The following is a 20,352-nucleotide window of genomic DNA, read 5'->3' as shown; positions in this document are numbered from 1 at the left end:
GCATTTATTCTTTACAAAGATAGAAGTATAGCTAGAGTGCTCCCTTGACTCAACCATCACAAGACATCGGATCACGTGAAGAAAAGCACAGGATGAAGAAACATATTGAACTGCATGAATTTCTGTCAAATTCACAAATATCTCATTTCAAGAGTATATGTATGGTTAGTCAAGATTCTTAATCAACTTGTCACCAAAAATTGAGTTAACAGTGGAAAACAACAACCCCAGAGTTTAATGAAGTCTTTTTAGTGAAAATCATGATTGACTAAATTCAGCTTAGGGTTTACTATTTACCTAAGCATAACAAGAGCTATAGGCACTCATATTAAAACAACAAAAGTCCTTTACCCCACCCATATTCCTCCAGGTCAATCCTTGAAGCTGAGAACACAGAATCTGCACTTCACAGAGCAATAATTAAGAGGATAAAAGGGCATGTTTTTTATCTGCTATCAACTAATGCCCTTCATTAATTAGAGACCGTAACTCACTCATCTTTTCCAGGTCATCAACATCTACAAACAAGCAACAATTATGTCAGTATGTTTTTTCTATTTTTAACATTCATTGTCTATATAGGAGACCCTGGGTTTGTGAAGTCTGAGAGGTCACTGCTTCTACTACTTGTAAAACAGAAATGCAGAAAATCCTAAAAACTTCTGACTTGTGTTCTAGTACTGTTATTTCTTTTAAAATGTACATATATTTCAATTGCAATATCAAATCAGAAATTTGTAAATTATAAAACAAGTAAGTCTTTAGTCAGAGAAAGCCACTTAACAGCTACTGTCACAATGCTTAGTTTCATAAAATAACTGTGTGCAAAACATTTGGAAATTTCCCTACGCATTTTTGTTTCAGCCATTTTTTTGAAGCATATATGAAACATGTAGTTTATGCCAATTCTAATTTCAGTCTTCCTTTACAATACAGGTTCAAGCCCAACACTTACAGAAGTCACTAAGAGTTTATCAAAGTGCTGAAGGGGATACGGAACCCAGCCCACAGTTCAGCAACCCCAGACTGCAAAAAAGCAGCTGTGCCATTGAGAAAATACATGTAAATAATTTACAGTATTAATTAGCTTATAATCTGGTAGGAAAAAGTGTGTAAGTCTGCAAGTTTTAGAACAGAAAAAGAGGCATACTTATAAAACATACCTTTAGGTGACAAGGAGGTTTTAGATAAATTTAAATGCTTCAGTCCCTTTGGAAGTTTGGCAAACTGGATGCTCAAAGACGACACACCTGTTGGGGGAGCAAAGACAAAAGGGATATTTTCAGGTTAACTGTGTGATCTCATGTTTTCCAAGCAAATCATGGCAGGGGCAAACTGCACTGGTGAAAACAACAGCAAGGAACTGCACTTACCGTGCAGGAGGGCCCTGTGTTTTTATGACCATAAACCTTTGAAATGACTGATGTAATCAAGATCCCTTCTTTGCAAACCACTGAACACATAGAGAATTTTGCTGTTAATGATCAGTAAACCTCCTTAGTTAGTTTACAAACTATATAATACACACATGCTTTTGAGAAGGAGTCAAAGGGAAGCTTTACACACATCAAATAGTGAGCACTTGGAAAATCTGGAAGCTTTATGGTTCAGAAAAAAACACATAAATCTAAAAATTCAACCACAAAATAAAACCCAACAGTGGTACTTCACATGAAACTTCAAATTATTTTTATTTGCTTTTAAAAGGAGGGGCTACCAAGGCAAGAAAGACACCTATATAAGCTAACACTGCTCTCTTTTTCTGAGGTAAACTCTAGAAGCCTGAAACTTCCACCAAGTTGTAATGGTGACTTATCTCCCTTACAGTAGCCTACAGGTTTCCGAGCCTGTATCCTGGCTGGTAATGCTACAACTGCTTGCAATCCTAAACAGTAAAAACCTATTAAGATGCTGACTTAGACTGGACTACCTCAGCACTAATCCAACAAAAGAAAAACCTAAAACAAAAGTACTTTTCATTAAAGCCTTTACTCAGTGTATCCAAGTTCCCCACTCCATAAATTTAATCCCCCATTTAAGCAAAGGATTGAAATTTGATTCAGAGGGTACATTCTAAATAATAGTTTAACCAATCTATGCAATATTTATTAGAAGAAAACATTAACACAGAAACTCAAGGCTTAACCTGAGGTGTGAAATACAGTCCTCTACAGCAACTCACTTGAGAAAAGGACAAAAAGAAAGGGGGTAAAGCCTTTTACTTGATTCAAAACACAGTAAATTAAAAAGCTGATACCCTTCTCTACATTCCCAGACATGAAACAGTCTGCTAGCAGGTCACATATATATATGTGTATATATATATATATATATATATATATGTTTACTCTGTTTTTATTATGTTTTACTTACCATTCAGAATGAAAGATACAGATATCCTGCAGATATTGCAGTAGCTTTGTTGAGTTTTTTAAACGCTTTCTGTAAAAGCGTGTTCTGTATGCTGATGGTAGGTGCAACACCCATGTAGCTCAAGACAACATACAGTTTTTCATTTATATTGCCAAAATATTAGACCCATGATACCTTGGCATCATTTGTTGTAAAGCACAATGGTAGCCAAATGTCTTCAGTTTTCAGCAGGAATGAATCAAATCATATTAATAGGATTTTCTTTCATAGCTCTCTAAGTTTTTATCAACTCAAGCAGGAGGCTCAATTTATCTTACGTTGACCTCAGAATTTATATTCTGTAGCTGACTGTCCACATTTGTTAGGCTGGTTTAGTCACAATATATACTTTCAAAATCAAGTTAGAGTTACGTTGGCAAAAGAAGAAAAAATAAGTACAAAAATATCACAAATCTAATTTTTGCTGTTTGGTATTTTGAGTAAGACATGCAGCAAATAATTTTACCTCTCCATCTTCGTATTTAGCTAATGATCTGCAGATTAGTTATCGTTCTAACCAATCTGAACAATTTTAAAATCTTACTAGCACTGGGAGTTAAGGATCTGCCCAATGACAAGACAGGAATCAGGTGCAGAAAAGAAAAATGCTTCTGGTCACTCAGGCCCTTGAATGGACTTTAGCCACCCATTTATGCTAATGTTGTAATAGAGATGAGAGTTCTAACAGCAGAAGTACAGTTAACTGAATCCAGGCACATAGTTTCAAATTTGAGTACTTCTAGGCTTGAGAATGTTTGTTTCACATTATTTTTAACAAAATATGAGATTAAATGCAGATTATAGTAGAGCCAAAAGTAAAACTCCCTTCACTTTAGAATGGCTAGACTTTTAAAGACAAGATTGATAATAAACTTTACTGGTATTACTCTCAAAAATATTGACAGTACCACAGAGGAAAGCCAAGCACAAATTAAGAGATTGGTCTCAGTAAAAATCACTGCATATAAACACTGCTTTGGATTTGAATTGAAGTCAGATCCTATGTCTTAGTTAAAATAAACACACTTCCCATGGTATTGGAATACAGACAGTTGCATTAATATAATGGAATGCCTTTACTTATTGGTACTCAACAATATGTAATAGCTTAGGGTATGTTTTTGTTCAAAGAAGGTACAATATGTTCTTCTCCAGAAAACATACAACTTTGTGTTATTTCCCTTATAACAGGAAAATAATCTGGTTGAACTTGCAGTTCCTGCAGGTGATTTTTCAAAAGGTATTTTCCGAAATTCGTACGTATGAATCTCCACTATGCCAGCTTTTATTTGTGAAAGCCTTCTGCTACTCTAGTTTAATAAAAATCAAATCTACCTTATATTCAGTGAATATCAGATCACAGCACATTTACATTTTTTTATAAATTGAAAAGTTGCAATATTTGCACATTGCAGTTATCATTAACTCCTCTTTAAGTGCTTTAATTCTCTAAGAAAAAGGTCAAATCTTAATTGTATATTTGATAGGAGATGCTGAGATAATGAAAGAACCCTGCTAATTTCTCCAAGTTAGAGCTTCTGCATTTCATTTGTATCTTCTATGTGGATAGTGAATGGTTTGAATCTACAGGTTTGTTGCAAAGAAAGTACACCCGTAGATATGTTTAAAAAAAAAGGAAAAAAAAAATCACCTGCATTGTAGAGTATCTACTCAGTGTTCGGTCAGTTGTTTTGCTTTCAAGATAAAAATGAATTCCTTTGAAAAAAAAACTTTCAAATAACACAATCTAGATACACTTCAAAAGCAGAATCAACAATGTATCAGTCTTTTTTTCAGCTTACTACAGAAATTTTTGTAGAATGTAGTAAGGCCTACGGCACATTGTAATAATAACATTCTTCAGCAAAGCACTGGCTTTCATGTGATATGGATTCTTAACAAGGACAAGCAGTAATCAGCAGGCAAGAGGTAATCAGAAGAGTTAAAGTAATTCATGTGAATAATTTCAAATAAAAAGACTACTCAGAATAGGTTAAAAACAAAACTATTGTCATACTTGTTGTCTTACAAGATGTCAGAAAGAAAAGAGATACAGAAGAGGAAAGGGAAAAAAAATCTATTTTTTTTCCTCACTGAACCAGCAAGAAAGGAGAGACACCTTCAAAATTCTGTGTTAACAACATTCCAAGTCCATCAGGTTGTACTCAAAATGAACTGCTTTTCCATTTTGAATCATGAAAGCAAAGAAAATGGAAAACTTCCCCAAAACAAAACAACTAAAACAAGAAAAGGTTCACTGTGCAGAATTCTTATTTTTCTTCTAGCCTTACAAGAGCACAAGATAGTCTGATCCCAGAACACTGTGTGCTTGGAATGCATCAAGTGAAGTAAACGGAAATCTCACATGGGCAGTGCTGAAGGGTCAGATCCAGACTGAAAGAATGTAACCTTATTTTAAAAATAAATGCCTCTTGGGTGAAAAGAGAATAGACAGAGGAGGGGAATGACTTGATATGTACTGAAATCATGCCTAGCGGTGCCTGGTCTGAGAAAAGTTGAGCTGTTAAGCTTGATTTTCCATCTTGTGGAGTTAACAGCACTTTGCTACATAAGAATGCCAGTTATGCCAGTATTATTGAACATCACCAAAAGCTTGCAACAGGACAGGTTAGCACCCAGATGAAGAAAAGGAATAGTTTCCATATTGAAAATAAACATAAAATTATGGCTGAAATAAAAACACAAAACCATCAGGAAAATACAATCCAAGCAACGAAGTTGCCTTGTGCTTCATCTTTCAACTGATTACACTGCCTTTAAAAATGCAAACCACTTTTCTTTTTTCACTCTCTATTCCTAAACAATCATTGTGTTCTGCCTTCCTTTAAAAGAAACCTATATGAAAATGTAATGAAATCTAATGAAACCCAGAGTTGGTTTAAGACATTTAAATATTTATCAACACGCTAATGGATATGTATAAATCAAAAACAATAGTGATTCCCAGTCATTTGTGAAAAACAGATATTTACAGTAGCATTACGCACAGAACAATACCCCATTATTCAGGCAAAGCTGAATAGAGCAGCAATAATCCTCCTATTACATTTGTAGAAAGAGAAAAACATAATGTTACAGTACCTCTATCTTCAAGTGGATTGCTAGCAAGGTTGATCGTGTGGAGTCCTGAGTTGGGATTATGGGCTAGGGCACTGGCTAGTTTCTGTGCAAAATCTCTGCACGAAAAGAAAAGAGAGGGAGAAGGAATCCTGTTATCTCCTCTATCAACAGCACATTCAAAGGTTTAAAAGTTTCAAGGGATTACTAGCCACAAGTGGTCTATGCTACTGCAGAGCACTAACTGATTCCTCACAGTTTTAAACAATGCTTATTTGGCTAATTTGCTATCTTTCACAGAAGGTTACTTCATTATTTATTTTGTGACCTAAGAGACAGAAGAGCACTCAAGCAAAGCCCAAAATGTTTTTGACAGAGATCTGAAGGTATAAAAATAGGAGTTACACAGAATAACTTGAGCATATCTTCCATCTCTGTGCCACACGAGTGGCACGTATACACTAACTTACATACCGCTACCTCCTTCACTCACAAGCCAACCCCCTCACTTGAAGCAGCTCTCTACCAACAGTGTAGAGCCACTCAAACTGATGGGCTTTGCAGCATATCCAGAGGGTCAAAAAAACAGGAGTATTTCTAGCCTTATAAAACAGTAGGAATAGCTCTCTCAAAGAACAAAAGAACACCAGCACACTGATGAACTGGTCTTCGCTTACTTCTTTTACAGTGAGAAGCATCAAAGTACATAACTGGCTGACCACAGTCCCAGGAACAGATCCTGAGAGAGATGACAGTATATCAGTTCTATAGTGTCCACAACAGCCAGGCCTGGTAGCATAGACAGCTTTAAAGTAATATCTTAACCAACCATGGTAGGTACCTGTAGCAGCGTGACCTCTATTCCAAATTCACTTGAGAGGCAAGGGAACACTGCCCTGTTTGAAAGCATTTTGCTGCAGCTGGACTACCACCACCCACAGCAGTAACTTCAAAGCTAGTTCGGGTTTTCCTGCACGACCGCACTCTCAGACTCTGGTGGAGACACATTCCTTGCATTAAATCAGAAGGGTGTTGTCTTATCAGCTCTAAGACAAGTCCTCAAACCTGTTCTCATACCTACTGGGAAGCTATCATGTAATAAGGGACTAGACCTATTGTGTGCTTGTGATAAACTGAGACTGTGATTTCAGTATTTTTACTTCACCTAAGTTAGACACCAAAGTAGAAATCAAAAATACGCCTTGAGCTTCCCTCTCTCTCTCTGCCTTGAAGTACATCATCTTCCTTTCTGTAGCCCAGTAGTGGAGAGCTACCAGAGTGCTAAATAACACTGCCCTCTTTCCTCAGGGCAGATCCTGCCTACCATCAGACTAGCAGATGAATCTCTGCGCTGAGAACCATAGTGGAGGTAGCATCCTCTTCTGGTATCTGGAAAACAGCGGAGACTGAACAGCAATAGCCTCAACAGCTTTTAGTTATCTGTGGTTGCCAAGTGTACTGGAGTACAGAAATGTTCCAGGCAAGTTTAGTTTCCCTTTAGTTTCCCAGGTCCTTAAACAAGACATCTGGAGTTAGAACTGCTCCAGCGCTGCAGATGCATAATGATGGGCTGCCTTTGGGAAAAGCATATTCTTTTCCTAAAATGCAAGGAGCATGTGAATACAAAAAGACATTCTGGGCTTGAAACTCTGCCACCTGACAGGCCTCAGGGTCTCCTGCTTTACTATCACCTGCTGCTGTAGAAAACTACATGTCTCCTGTAGGTCCCCAGTTACACTTGCCAACACTCTGTGGAAATCCTCCAGCATTTCGAATGGCGCTATAGATGCCTGTGCTTAGGCAACTGAATCAAACTCCTTATGTTCAGCCAAGAAAAATGAGATTTTGAGTTAAAAAAAACAACAAATGCTCCTTTCTTCTTGAGGAGTTTTCTTCTCTTCCTTTATCCCTAACAGATTCTTGTCATTACAGAACTCTGTCCCTACCTTCAGTCTTGTTTACAAACTCTGCTCCAGCTTTTGCTACCAATACAGACAGGATTATCAGAACTTTTTGGACAACTGGAGTGTGTGTGAACTACTTAGAAAGGCACAGTAAACCAACTGCCACCAGAAAGCACTGGTTTATCACCGTTGGGCAAATAGGGCTCCAAGGCTCATTTTGGAAAAAACTAATACAACTTCCCCACTCCCTGTTGCAACCTCTACCATAAATGGAGGCACTGGGGCTCTGCTTACCGGGGAACAACCCTTCCCCTCCTTTGTCCACTCCTCATTTCAAGTCATAAAATTTATTATTTCTTTTGGCTGCACACTTCATGAACCGAGCATGCAATGTAACTCTGAAACTTTCTGTACAGCATGCTGTAAAGCATTGCTTTGTACACATTGCACAGCCATGCTTGCTTGAAACGAGCACATTCAGGCTTGAAGGTAAAGCCCTAAAAAGATTCAATTTAACTATACATATGGCAGAGGAAGGATATTTCATCAAGGGTAAGAACACCACCAATCTGGAAATCTCAGACAAACAAAACAATTCCTTGAGATCTGTCTAGACAACATCCCTGCAACAGAAAAAAGAGGACATGTGTGGGAGGAAATAACACTGTTAGGTCTAAGGACATTCAGGGCCTATCAAGAAGGGGAAGATAAGACTCAACGTCACTGTCAAAGGCCCTTCGGGTACCAGCAACAGGTATCTCTGTTGTTACCCATGTCGTAGCTGGTCACCCTTTTTGGAACAGGGCTGCAGAGGACAGTGTGAAAGGAGGTAGGGACATTCTGCCTGCCAGCTTTCAGAGAGTATGTAAATGCAAGGAATAGATTGCTTACGCCAGCTCCTGCAAACAGGCCTTTGCAGACTGAAAAGTCTGTCTTGCAGTTTCATGGAAATGAATATTCTGGTTCATAGAATCATAGAATCAGCTGGGTTGGAAAGGACCTCTGAGATCATCAAGTCCAACCTAGATCCACTACCACTATTGTTACTAGACCATGGCACTAAGTGCCACATCCAGTCTTATCTTAAAAATCTCCAGGGACGGAGAATCCACCACTTCCCTGGGTAGCCCATTCCAATGCCTGATTACCCTTTCTGTAAAGAATTTCTTCCTAATATCCAACCTAAACCTCCCCTGGCAGAGCTTAAGACCATGTCTTCTTGTCTTACTGATAGTTGTCTGGGAGTAGAGATCGACCCCCACCTGGCTACAACCTCCTTTCAGGTAGTTGTAGAGAGTGATGAGGTCTCCCCTGAGCCTCCTCTTCTCCAGGCTGAACAACCCTAGCTCCCTCAGCCTCTCCTCACAGGACTTGTGTTCGAGTTCCTTCACCAGCCTTGTTGCTCTTCTCTGGACCTGCTCCAGCATCTCAATATCCTTCCTGAACTGAGGGGCCCAGAACTGGACACAGTACTCAAGGTGTGGCCTCACTAGTGCTGAGTACAGGGGATTATGGTTATCACATATTGTTCCATTTCTCTAAAATACCTCACAGATATAACTCTCTTTTTAAGCTCATTTGTTCGGGTCATCCTGAATTATTCTCCTCTCCCCGAAATCTGGACATCACTTATCTCAGTTAAAACACTTACCAAAACATTAGTGTTTGCTATATTCATTGAAACCTTCCAATGTAATCTAAACTGCACCCTCTATATCTGGTTAAAGAAATAGCAATGGGGATAAAATTTCCGAGAGCATCTTAACTGGCACAAATCTTATCAAACAGGGGCTTTCACTTGACATCCTGTTTTCCTCAACAGGAAGTTCACACTTCCCTAGTCCCGAGTCCTTAATACTGCTACTGCACAATAGTTTGCTGTCTCATCACTTGAGAGGATGACAAGTGTTTATGAGGCTGTGGTCCAAACCAAACCACAGAAATGAGTGGCTGGAGGTAGAAAAGAATGGAATCATCTTAAACTGACTCTGCTGCAGGAGGAAATATGTTCTTGCAGCTGCTCGGGTTATTTCTTACAGTATTATTCTTGGTAGCTCTTTCTTAACCCTGGTTTGGCACTCTGTCACAGCTCATTAAAAATGATTGGTCTGTAAGCTATGTGAAGGAAGATGCCCAGTAACAACAGGATCTCCTTCCAGCAAGCAGATATGACAAATGGCAAAACCGACAAATGCATCCTTGACAAACACAGACAATGTTGATCAGAACAGATACACAGCAAGGCACAATGCCAAACACTCTGCATGTAGATGGAGACATGAAAACCAAAGTCACACATTTATTATCTGTCAAGTCCTGTTAAAACTGAAATCAGTTAATCCAACAGTGATAAGTTCTGGTAGGCAACATGCAAAGGTATTGAATGTATCCTTTAACATTAATGATTATCACCGGATTTTGTGGCACATATTGAAAGAAAAACAAAATTAAAATCAGGGGCTTATGTTTGAATTACAGCTATTAAAGGCAGCGCACTAGTGATCAGAAAGTTTGGGTGCAATTCCAAACTCGACCTCAAATTTCCATGTCAAGTAGTCAATTTTCTTGTAAAGGTATTTCAGTGCAAAGTCCACTTTAGAAAGGAGAAAAAGACCCAAACAATGGAAGAGGAGACAGTGTAAGGTACACCGAATATTTTTCCTGTGCTTGTTTCCCTCTATTTGTAAGTCAATATAGTGTTCTGCTTCTCCCATCTTTCCACTTTTTTTTCTTAACATAAATATTCATTAGTTCTAGACTTAATCTTGTCTACATTTTCTTGGACACTACCCTAACACTAAGACAAGTTACGAATACTTCCAACTGTGCTAGTTTGTAACTTCAACTTTGTTTCTATTTCCTGTGAAGGAGAAAGAAGCAAATACCTAGTAACTACAACTTACTGTATTTAAAACATATGCAATTTATGTATGGTTTACTTCTATGTATCTTCTTTTAAGGCTATGGCAAGCCATTAAACCTAATTATCTACTTTTTTTGAAAAGGCTGCTAATGCAGAAGGTCCTGTTATATTTGAGCAGACCACAATCCACACTAAGATAACACCAACTCATTTGAGAATGAAACAATAATGTGTTATGCAGGATGGAACAATGCATTTTTTTAACAAAACTTAAACCATTGTTTTTTTAATGACAAAAAGGTGTTCATACTTCTATCAGCAGCCATATTTGGAGAGGAATAGTGCAAACTGTTTTAGGGTTTATGCTCTCATTCAATCATTTTGCTCCACTTAACCCAACTCACCAGGCAGAATCTTAAAAAACATCACTTTAAAGGGATTTCTTGGACATGAGAAACCTCTGGAAAACCCGATAAAAAGCTTGTGACTACAGGTTCTTCATAACAAGACAGACACTGAGCATAAGCTTTTTTAATGCTTATTCTGGCTAACGCACATTACACATCCCTTTTACTGGGAGTAAGCAGTAACTAAAGCAACATTTCAAAGGAATTACTTACGTTCTAAGCCCGGCATTCTCTAATACCAGTTCTTCCAATCGATTGGACCTACTCACCACTCGCAGTATCTGCTCACAGACATCAGTGGACTGCCACAGAAAAGACAGAACAGTGTTAAAGAACACAAACACGGAACAGACAGTTATTGAGTTAAGGTGTACATCATTACAGGATCCGGGCCACAACCATCTTCTTGTCATACATAAATAGTAAGTAAAAATATCAGAAACAACCAAGAGAGTCAGGTGGCAACAGAGGACTTCTGGAAAAGACTCAGAGAAGCAAGAAGCAGACTAAAAGCAAGTAATTAATGAATCAGGTCACCTAACCATAAGGGGCAGAATTTTTATGATGACGGTAAAAAAACCTAAATCCTGTGATTCAGAAGAAACGTTGATTTAATTTTTAAAGAAATCTTGTTCATAGGTATGTTAATCCTTCAGAAGAAAGTGGCAACCAGTGCAAAGGAGAATAAAGCCTGACCAGGAATGACAAATACAAGGCAGACAAAAAAAAAAAAAAAAAAAAGGCAAAACAAAAACCTGAGGAGCAAAAGTACCCCAGCTACAGATCCTCCAAAGGTTGCCAGGGACTAGTGTTTAAGGGCCAGTATATTTCAGCATTAATTATTCGAACCTTTGCAGAAGCAAATCTCATCTCATGATCTTACTGTTGTTGGATTCTAGAATGTGCATGGATATTTGCAAGTACCATGAACGAAATATACAACAAAAGAGTTTGTTTGCTCTGCCCTTTCAAATAGAGAGATGAAACCTTAATGATTCAAAAGCCATGCACTGAGCTCTGCACCTCATCACCTTTAATTATAAACTTTTATTTTGCTTCTGGATTTGACTTCCCCCTCAGCACACACTAACAAGTGTTCATGTGATATTCAAAGCTGAATTTCAGTCATGGTCATGAAGTGCTGAAACTATTCTGTTATCTGCCTTTAAAAACAACAATGTGACATTCATACCTGGGACATCTTTGTTTCTAATGACAGTCTCACATTTTCTAGTTGTGTATTCTTGTTTGGGATTTTTTTATTTTTACTTTTAAACTAATTGAATCTCCCCAAAAAAACCCTAAACAAAACAAACTTACTCTACCACACACATAAAATCTTATGAATCCTTTACACAGTAAAGGGGACAATTTTTTATGAAGACTGTCTGCTCAGCCATCTTCCTAAGTCTATCTTTACCTTCAATATTTTACTAATTCAGAATATTATCACAGTGTTTCTACTACAGTGTGACTGCAAGTGGAAAGTTTCATGCATGTACTATAAAAACACTATGGATACTGTCTATCAAACACAATGTCAGAGTGGGACTCATGAAGCACAATGCATTCAGTGGCCTCCGGATATGTCTGACCTCATACTGACCCTCGGCAGTGTTCTTATGGCACGGATTTACAGTCCAACAATTTACACTGTCCAACAATTTACACTTTCCTCATTTTTGACTGAAAACTGAATGTGTGGAAGATAAAAGATTTTGATTTTTTTTTTAAAGTAACTGATGCATTTTCAAGATTGATAAAGTTTACTTGTTTTCCACAGAAGAGTTGTTGGGGAAAAAAAACCCAAACAACCAACAAACATTCACATAGATATATCTGAGATAGATAATTGGGCCGGTATAGGGTCAGTTTTTGTTCTAAGCAAACTACACCACCCAGTCTTCTAACTAAACAAACTATCTCATTTCATTGAAGTAGAAACTGATTAATTGCATTGTATTTTTTAACAACGCTGATTTTAGCAGCAAACTGCAACAGTACTAAAAATACCACCAGTTTCATTCTGTGCATAACTTTGGGTAAGGTGTCCCAGCAAGAAAGAAAAGTTTTTTGCTTGCTGTTCTGTCGAGAATCACATAAGCTACTTTCTATTGAATTTTCATGGAAAATGATAGCATAGGAATGTAATGAGAGTTTTTCAGAGCAATAAAATTGCATCAATTTAAACAAGATGAGGTTTGACCTCCATTTTTAGAGAAAAGGTTCTGGATGCAAGCAATGAAGGCAATTTCTCAAGCAAACCACTAACTCCACCTGTGACTATAAACTTTCAAGTTCAGAAGAAATAGGGTATTTAGATATATTTAAAATGTCACCTAATTACTGATTTTCTTGGCCCTTTCTTCAGTAGTCCAACTTGTTTAGATTAGCCCCCCTTTTGCTTTTAAGAAAGAAAACTGATATGGAAAAATATCGGTGCAACACATCACTACATACTTATTACTACACAGACTTAGCTTCAGACAACAGGGAGAGAAAATCATCAAGTTGCAATGAAAACACCTGCTTTATATGCAAGAAAAAAACCAGAATCCTGGCATTTTCTTTTCACCTCCAAAAAGCAACTAAAACTTCTGACTGCTTTTAAGTTTCCTATTTGATCATCTAATATTGTTTGTGGGAGTCAGTAACACCCAGTGAAATAGTTTTATGGGCTACTGTTATCACCCAACGAAGTTTTCAGACTTTATTAGTTGAAATTTTGACAAGACCTGACTCTCAGCAGTGTTTCTATGGCACGAATTGACTATCCAACAGTTTCTATTTTCCTGATATGATTAAGGGGAAAAAATTGTCAAAAGACTGCCCAGTTGTACTCACCTAAAAAATTTCACCTTAAAAAATGTAAAAGTATCCTTTAAAACACAGTATAGCCTGACAGGAGCAGGTATATTGTTTAAATTTATTACTTACTAATTTCAGATCCTTGGAGGACAGCTTTGTAAACCACTGATTATACTCCAGAGCAGCAACTATAGGTATTAAGTCTCTAGAAAAAGAAAAACACTTTTACACACATTTCATATGACTGTCATTTGAAACAATCTCTTAAGAGTTCTTCCATATCTCGTTGCCCACACTTTTGCAATGCTAATTGACTACCATCCCCATTGTAGAAAGCTCTGCATTCCAAAAAAGCAGCAGTGTGTCTTCCTTTCATTTTAATAGAAATTTTTGACTGGCCAACTGACATCCATTCTATCACGAATTTTAAAATCAAGAATTTGTCTGCACTGCCATTCCTACTTTTAACATAACTTTTTCTTCAGCCTGTGACGTGTTTAAGCTTCTTAATCACCTCTAATTATAATTTAGCATGACACTAAAAAGCTTTTTGGCAGTCTGATGATTTAATATAATTCCATGACTGAATGTTTCTAGAGAACACCTCCTTGTCTTATCTCTTATAGTTAAATTCCCCCAGGAAGCAGGAGAACTGCAAAAGGATAATGTGACATTGAGCACAAACCCTCCTTAATTGTAAAAGGGATTTCACAAATGAAATTCTAAATTATTCCCATTTTCTTCATTCCAAGCCTGTTAATGTGATCTGCTCTCCCTCTGTTCAGTTTCTCCAATAACAGATGTTGACAAATATCATGTCCATATACCACCGCCCCAGCAGAGTCATTCATCAAGCACTACACACCATCTAGCAGTGCAGCACATCAATCATTTTGATGCAACATATTAAATACATATATACACCTACACAGAAGCTTAACAGCTACTTAGAAAGCCCTTGTTTATGTAATTAAATAAGGAGCTGTAATATACATAAACTTATCGAACCAGCCAAACAATGTCATCCAAGCCTCGGTCTTTGCAGGGAAAAATTTAAAAGTATTGGCTTTCATAAGCTAGCCCAACTCCCCCTCGGCTCTTCATTCAGGACATAAGCAGATAGCCGCAGGCCTAATCACACAGACCCCTTCTCCCAGCTTCTTTTTATTCTTCCTCCTTTTCAGTTTTCCTCTACAAACATTCAGACACGTTCAGGGTGGTTGTTAAACACATAGGAAAGCCAAGAGAGAAGGCAACATCACATGGACAAGCAGCATCCAGTAGGCTATATTGGGAACTGCAGTTGCTAGATTTGGAAGCACAAGCCCATCACTAAGGTAACAGTGCGAAGGTGCAACATTTTGTAGCAAAAGTCTGTAGCCCACCAGCCGAGAAGCTCATGAACTAGACTGTTTTCACACTCCTGCAGAGGAAATAGCGTGTGGTGCCCTTCAAGGACTACACCATCTTTCCATCTTGTTTACAGCACACATCAGGTCTTGTGGTGAATTTGTTTCCACTGGCACAGGAGAGACTTGGCAGCTTCGTGAAGTGTATAGGTTTATTTCTATCCCCCATGCTGGTTTTGCTCCTACACACATACACACTTCATCTCCATGTAAAGCAATGTTAGTTTCACTAACTAGTGAAATGTAAGGCGAGAAAAAATCACAACCCAGAGGTATTTCCCCGTTAGGTTGGGCAGGGAGGAACTTTGCTATGGGAGTATGGAATATCCACACACAGAGGTTTGCTCCTCCTCTGTGAGCCCCTGGTGAGATCAGTAAGGTGGTAATGAATTAGCAGCTTTGATGCCCCTCTTGCCAGTGCCTTTGCCTTTGAAGTGAAATGAATTTAAGAGTAACATTTCAGGTGAAATTTTGGCTTATCCACCCAGCGGTAACCAGCAAGCCACAGCTGGTGGTGAATGCTACAGGGCAAAGATTGGACAGGCTGATGGTACTACCATCACACTGGAGGAGTAGAACTGTTTGTGCTGTGCACCATCACCCATAAAAGAGGCAGAAGGCACCACCAGCAGTTGTACTTCAGCTGTCAGCAGTAGCCCAGTTCCTTCAAAAGAACAGAGGAATGATGATCGGGGATCACTGTCTGCAAGTGTTTACACTACCATGGAGCTGCTAAGCCCCCTTGGAGGGCTGTCAAGAGCTCAGTAACTTCTGGGCAGGAGAGTGCCTGCAGACAGAACTTGCCTGAGGCTGTACATTTCTCCCCTTTGCTCCTCTGGTTTGGGAAGGAAATGGGTGAAGGACAACAGGTGCTTAGAGTCAGTGGGAAAGTTATGACATTTTCAAGAAATATTGAAGTTGTTCTCTTCCAAACTATATACTGCTTTATTCACTTTATTCTATTAAACTCTAGATGTGGTATTAACAATGACCTGAATTCTTCTGCAATATGGTATGAAAGAATGCTAAAGACCAGTTCCAAAAGCAGGACCTTCTCCTAACTTTCCCTCATTGAGTTACATTGAGTCGCTTATATTCATTAGTTTATTAAATTACCATCCAGAATAATGTAATATTTATAAATGATAAATCTGTGCCATCTTAAAATGAAAACAGATTCTGTTCTTCTGGTATGCAGAAAATCTCCCCAAGCTTCAATGACATTCAATCCTATCTAATGCCTTCACATTTTTTCAACATCTCAGGAACCCAGTGTATTTAAGATGGCAAGAAAGTGAAACAGCACAAAATAAAATAGAATCTAAACAATCACATTTTTCTTATAATTTTTTGAATATCCAAATAAGCTAAAATATATTCTACATGGACGAAAATCATGCAACAGAATTAAACATGCCCTTTTCACTTGGAGTCTTTTTTTGTTTTTAAACAATTATATGGTTCACAGCATAACATAACTTCAGATAAAACCTCAGAAGTCATGTTCCCATGCAACAAGCCATGTTATGATGCTCTGGGAACTTCAATTCATCTATAATTCATGCTGACCTTTAACAGAAATGTTTTACTTGGAAAAACACAAAATGTTTATTTTTGCAATGCATAGCTCCTGTATTTAGAGAACTGATGTACCCTTCCTAACTTAGCTCACAGCTACTCCACAACATAAAGTATATAGGTTTGGCAATCCCAAAAATTAGATGAACAAGACATACAACAGTCTCTCAAAATCCAAAGCATAATAGCATTGTGTAAATTTGCAGTATTCTCACTGTCCTAAATATATTGCAAAATGCTTACACACATTCTTGATTTGACTGGGATTTCAATTCCTAATTTGTATTCTTAGTGAATAACATAAGGTTTTGGCTTTCTAAAAATGTAAGTTTTCTTGAAATTTCAACTCAAAACATTCCTCAGTTTAGTCCACAATATGTAGAAATTCTCATCACAAGATGGATTCCACAGTATGTAAATCGTTTGAGAATAGTTTTGAATCTTTGGACACAGACAATCATGAAATATTTAATAAAGACATTTCTTAACAACACAAATATATTTCTTCAGTGACATCAATTTAGTAAGGTATACTTCAATGAAAAGCTTTTGTAAAGCAACAAACCCATTATTTCGCTTTCCAAAAGCCAAACTCATTTGAACCAGCTGAGATACTCTAAATATTCAACACTTTAATCTACTTCTCCTAGCAAGTAATACTTTTCACTCCACATAAATTGTTAAAATATTTAATTTCGATTGAAGCTCAGTATCTGTAAGTCCCTTTCTCGAGAATGCCCACAGTCTCCTCAGCACTTCCAACTTGCAATAATTATGTTTAAAGCATTCTTAAATTCTTGTCCCACATTTCCTTCTGCTGAATAGTATTCCTCCCCTTATCTTTTTTCAGCAAGGCTTAACCAAAGAAAGAGTCTTTGGCTACATCCGTCACGCACTAGTTGCAGCCTTGTAGCCTTGTTCGAGTTGCTGCTGTTAGTCAACACAGGTACTGCTCAGTAACTTTGCCATGGGATGCAGTGCAGACTATGAAAACCCATCACAGAAGTTGAGTAAGTATTTGAATGGGATATTTTGCAAATTTACATACTAGATAGCTTAAAGCTGCAAAGAATGCTGTCGCAAAATACTCTTACTTACCTACCAACAAGTTCAGCCTGCATGTTATCATATTCTAACATCGTACCTCTGACAGCTTCTTAATTCTTTCATGGGTCTTTCCCAAAGAAACAAATGCTTTATCTTATTTACAGTTTCTTAAATTTGTCATTTTCCTGGAATAATGATGGATTTTAGTTAAGAATCCCTCCCGTTTTCTCCTACTTGTAATATCTTCAGATTCAATTTTCTTAGAATCCAATTTTTTCAGCCAGCTAAATTCAGTAAACTAAATACAACACTTAGCTAGTTTCAGCATCTCCTCGTAAAATTACCCTCAATTAGTTTCTTTCTGGAAGTACACATTTTTGATACCATCTATTATAAGTGAAGAGAGTACTGGCTGGAATTCAGTTGAATGACTTAAACCCTCTACTGACTTGCTGACAAAAACTAATTTCCTTTACCGTGTACACCATGAGAAAAAGATTCTGCATAAGTAAAGACTGTATAATTTCCTTTTTTGCTTTGCCCACCAGATGTAGCTGCATGTTTTATCTGCTGAATTTGAGATCTTACATCCGCCATCACAGGAAAAGTATCTATCTGCTAACTTTTTGGAGTGCTTCCAATAAGAAAATATATTTATCTTCTCAGCCACCTGAATGAAATGTGGTTTCCATGGGGCTCTTATGCAAAAAACAGCAGCTTTGTTTCAAAAACTAAAAATGCTAATGGTCATTTCACAGGTCTACACATTCCAGTAACAGCTATGAGACCATCCCACTTTATCAATATTATCACAATTACTGTATGTGGTTTACCTGTGGTCAAGGTGGCTGAAGTCTTGCAAATTCAACTCTCTGGTATCTTGTGTCAGGTAAATCGTATCAACATCCTGTTAAAAATACATCATCAAATACGTCCTTATGGAAGTGGGTTTTTTACAAGCACTATAATTTACCCGTTCTTTCATCATTTGTACAGTTAGCTGAAAAGGGTTTCAGAACAAGACATGTACTTACCCACTGTACTTCTTCTCTGTAAGGAAATCCAAGCCAATCACAAACACAAGCATACATCTGCGAAAAGCCTCCTACAACAACCCAAGAGAGTATTTAACATAATAGTAAAACAAGCAAACAAGCATACACCAAAAAGGATACTTTAATACTTAAAGATCCAATTTTTCAAAACTCACTCTTTTTTTCTCAGAAGAGTGTCCATTGTGCTTATGAAAGAAACTGAGACTACCCTATCTTTGCCTGGTAAGTTGCAAGAAAGCTTAATATAGTGCCTTCACCTACCAATCAGAAGTCTGCTTCATACTAATTACACCTTAAAACTAATTACACCTTTACAAGCTTCTGCCAGAAATAGAATTAAACTTCCTGACACTGCAATTCCAGCCTTTTTATATTTGAGCATTTAAATTCATTCTCACCACAAGGTCCGAGTTCTGTCACTGTCTGACTGTCCCACAGGGCCTGGAGATTAGCCAGTCTTTCTGAAGGCTCCAGAGTTACTTTTTTCATAATCCTCCTAGATGCAAAAGAGGGGGAAAAACATCATTCGTGGCTTTGAAAGTATTTTCAAGCACATAAATCTTTTTTATTTTAAGGATATTTTTAAATGAGTGTACAGGAAGAATTACCATTTTTAATACAACTCACTTTCCTACCTAAAAGTCACACACACCATTATGCAGCCCAGCAGGACTGACATTTATTTGTCTCTTCTCTCTTTCTTTCTCTCTCTCTCTCTTTTGATTAACCCTGTGACTACTGGAGCAACTAAGCCCTTTTGTACGACAGGATCACTCACACTAAGGAGACCCGTAGCCCTTGTCTAACTCCAGGATGGCCAAAACAGGGGAGAGACATGGTATTAATCATTACCCCACCGCCTCCCTAAGATCTTGCTTTATGGTGAACTTGCCACCGGCTGCCGCAAGAGAGGAGCCCCAAAGAGAAGATACAAGGACTCCCTGAAACAACATCTCAGCCTTGGCCATATTGATCAGCATAACTGGTCTACTCTGGCCTCCAATCGGGAGGTCTGGAGACACACCATCTATAACGCTGCTGATGCTTTTGAGAAAGCACGCAGAATCACCCTTGAGGAGAAAAGACAACGCAGAAAGAATCATGTCTTGCAGAATATACCATCTAAGGAGTCTTTCTGCTGTGCCTTTTCCAATTGGACATGCCTATCTTGTATTGGCCCTTTTAGCCACCAAAGTGCTTGCAACAAACGTGGGTAGAGCCCTTCCCAAATCTTCGTTCGCGAAGCCCAGCCGTGAAGATGAAGAAACCACTGCTGCATATACACTGCTTTGATACAGAAAAAGCACCATGATGCAAATAGCTGAGCCACTCCATCCGGCCTCTAGGCTACACTGTTGATAACCAGCACCAATCTTTGTAATTTGGTAGTATTCTTCCTGCCTAGACAAAAAAGAAACACAATCCCTTCCTGCCTTTCAAGAAATAAAATTATCTGTTCTTCTGAATGACAAAACTGCCTCATAAACTGCAGAATTCCATAAAGAAGGAAAGGGTCTGAGGGAGTGGGGGTGGAGCAAAAGAGAATTAATAAGTGATATTAACAGGAGAAACCACTTTCCCCCAAATGCTTCAGCAAAGTTCTCAAGAAAGCACACAGAAAACATGTATAAAGCTCAAGGCCTTCATAAACACTCTGACAAACACATGTAACCTCCCAGCCCTCTTCCCTCTTTCTGTCTGCATGTCTCACAGCATTACTGAGGTTTTATAGCAAACCTGATCAGTTGCACGCATGTTCTTTGAAGGGAGAGCTCAATCTCTACTAAGGCA

General features: G+C 38.0%; 1 protein-coding gene across 4 annotated transcripts in view; it reads right to left on the bottom strand.

The window, feature by feature from the left end:
* CARMIL1 (capping protein regulator and myosin 1 linker 1) overlaps window positions 1–20,352 on the bottom strand; it is a 192,794-nt gene that overhangs the window by 85,884 nt on the left and 86,558 nt on the right. For all 4 annotated transcript variants that reach the window (XM_051812679.1, XM_051812680.1, XM_051812681.1 and 1 more), the window contains exons 6-12: window positions 18,960–19,057; window positions 18,541–18,611; window positions 18,340–18,413; window positions 13,602–13,677; window positions 10,878–10,966; window positions 5,515–5,609; window positions 1,164–1,250 (exon numbers count right to left, since the gene is read on the bottom strand). In XM_051812679.1, coding sequence (XP_051668639.1) covers window positions 1,164–1,250; window positions 5,515–5,609; window positions 10,878–10,966; window positions 13,602–13,677; window positions 18,340–18,413; window positions 18,541–18,611; window positions 18,960–19,057 — 590 coding nt within the window. The remainder of the gene's footprint in view (window positions 1–1,163; window positions 1,251–5,514; window positions 5,610–10,877; window positions 10,967–13,601; window positions 13,678–18,339; window positions 18,414–18,540; window positions 18,612–18,959; window positions 19,058–20,352) is intronic.

This window comes from Manacus candei, unplaced genomic scaffold (genome assembly GCF_025592945.1).
Source record: "Manacus candei isolate 608988 ecotype Guabito, Panama unplaced genomic scaffold, ASM2559294v1 h1tg000088l, whole genome shotgun sequence".
Taxonomy (NCBI): Eukaryota; Metazoa; Chordata; class Aves; order Passeriformes; family Pipridae; genus Manacus; species Manacus candei.
Note: the sequence above shows the minus strand (reverse complement) of the source record. Positions and strands in the feature narration are given on the sequence as shown.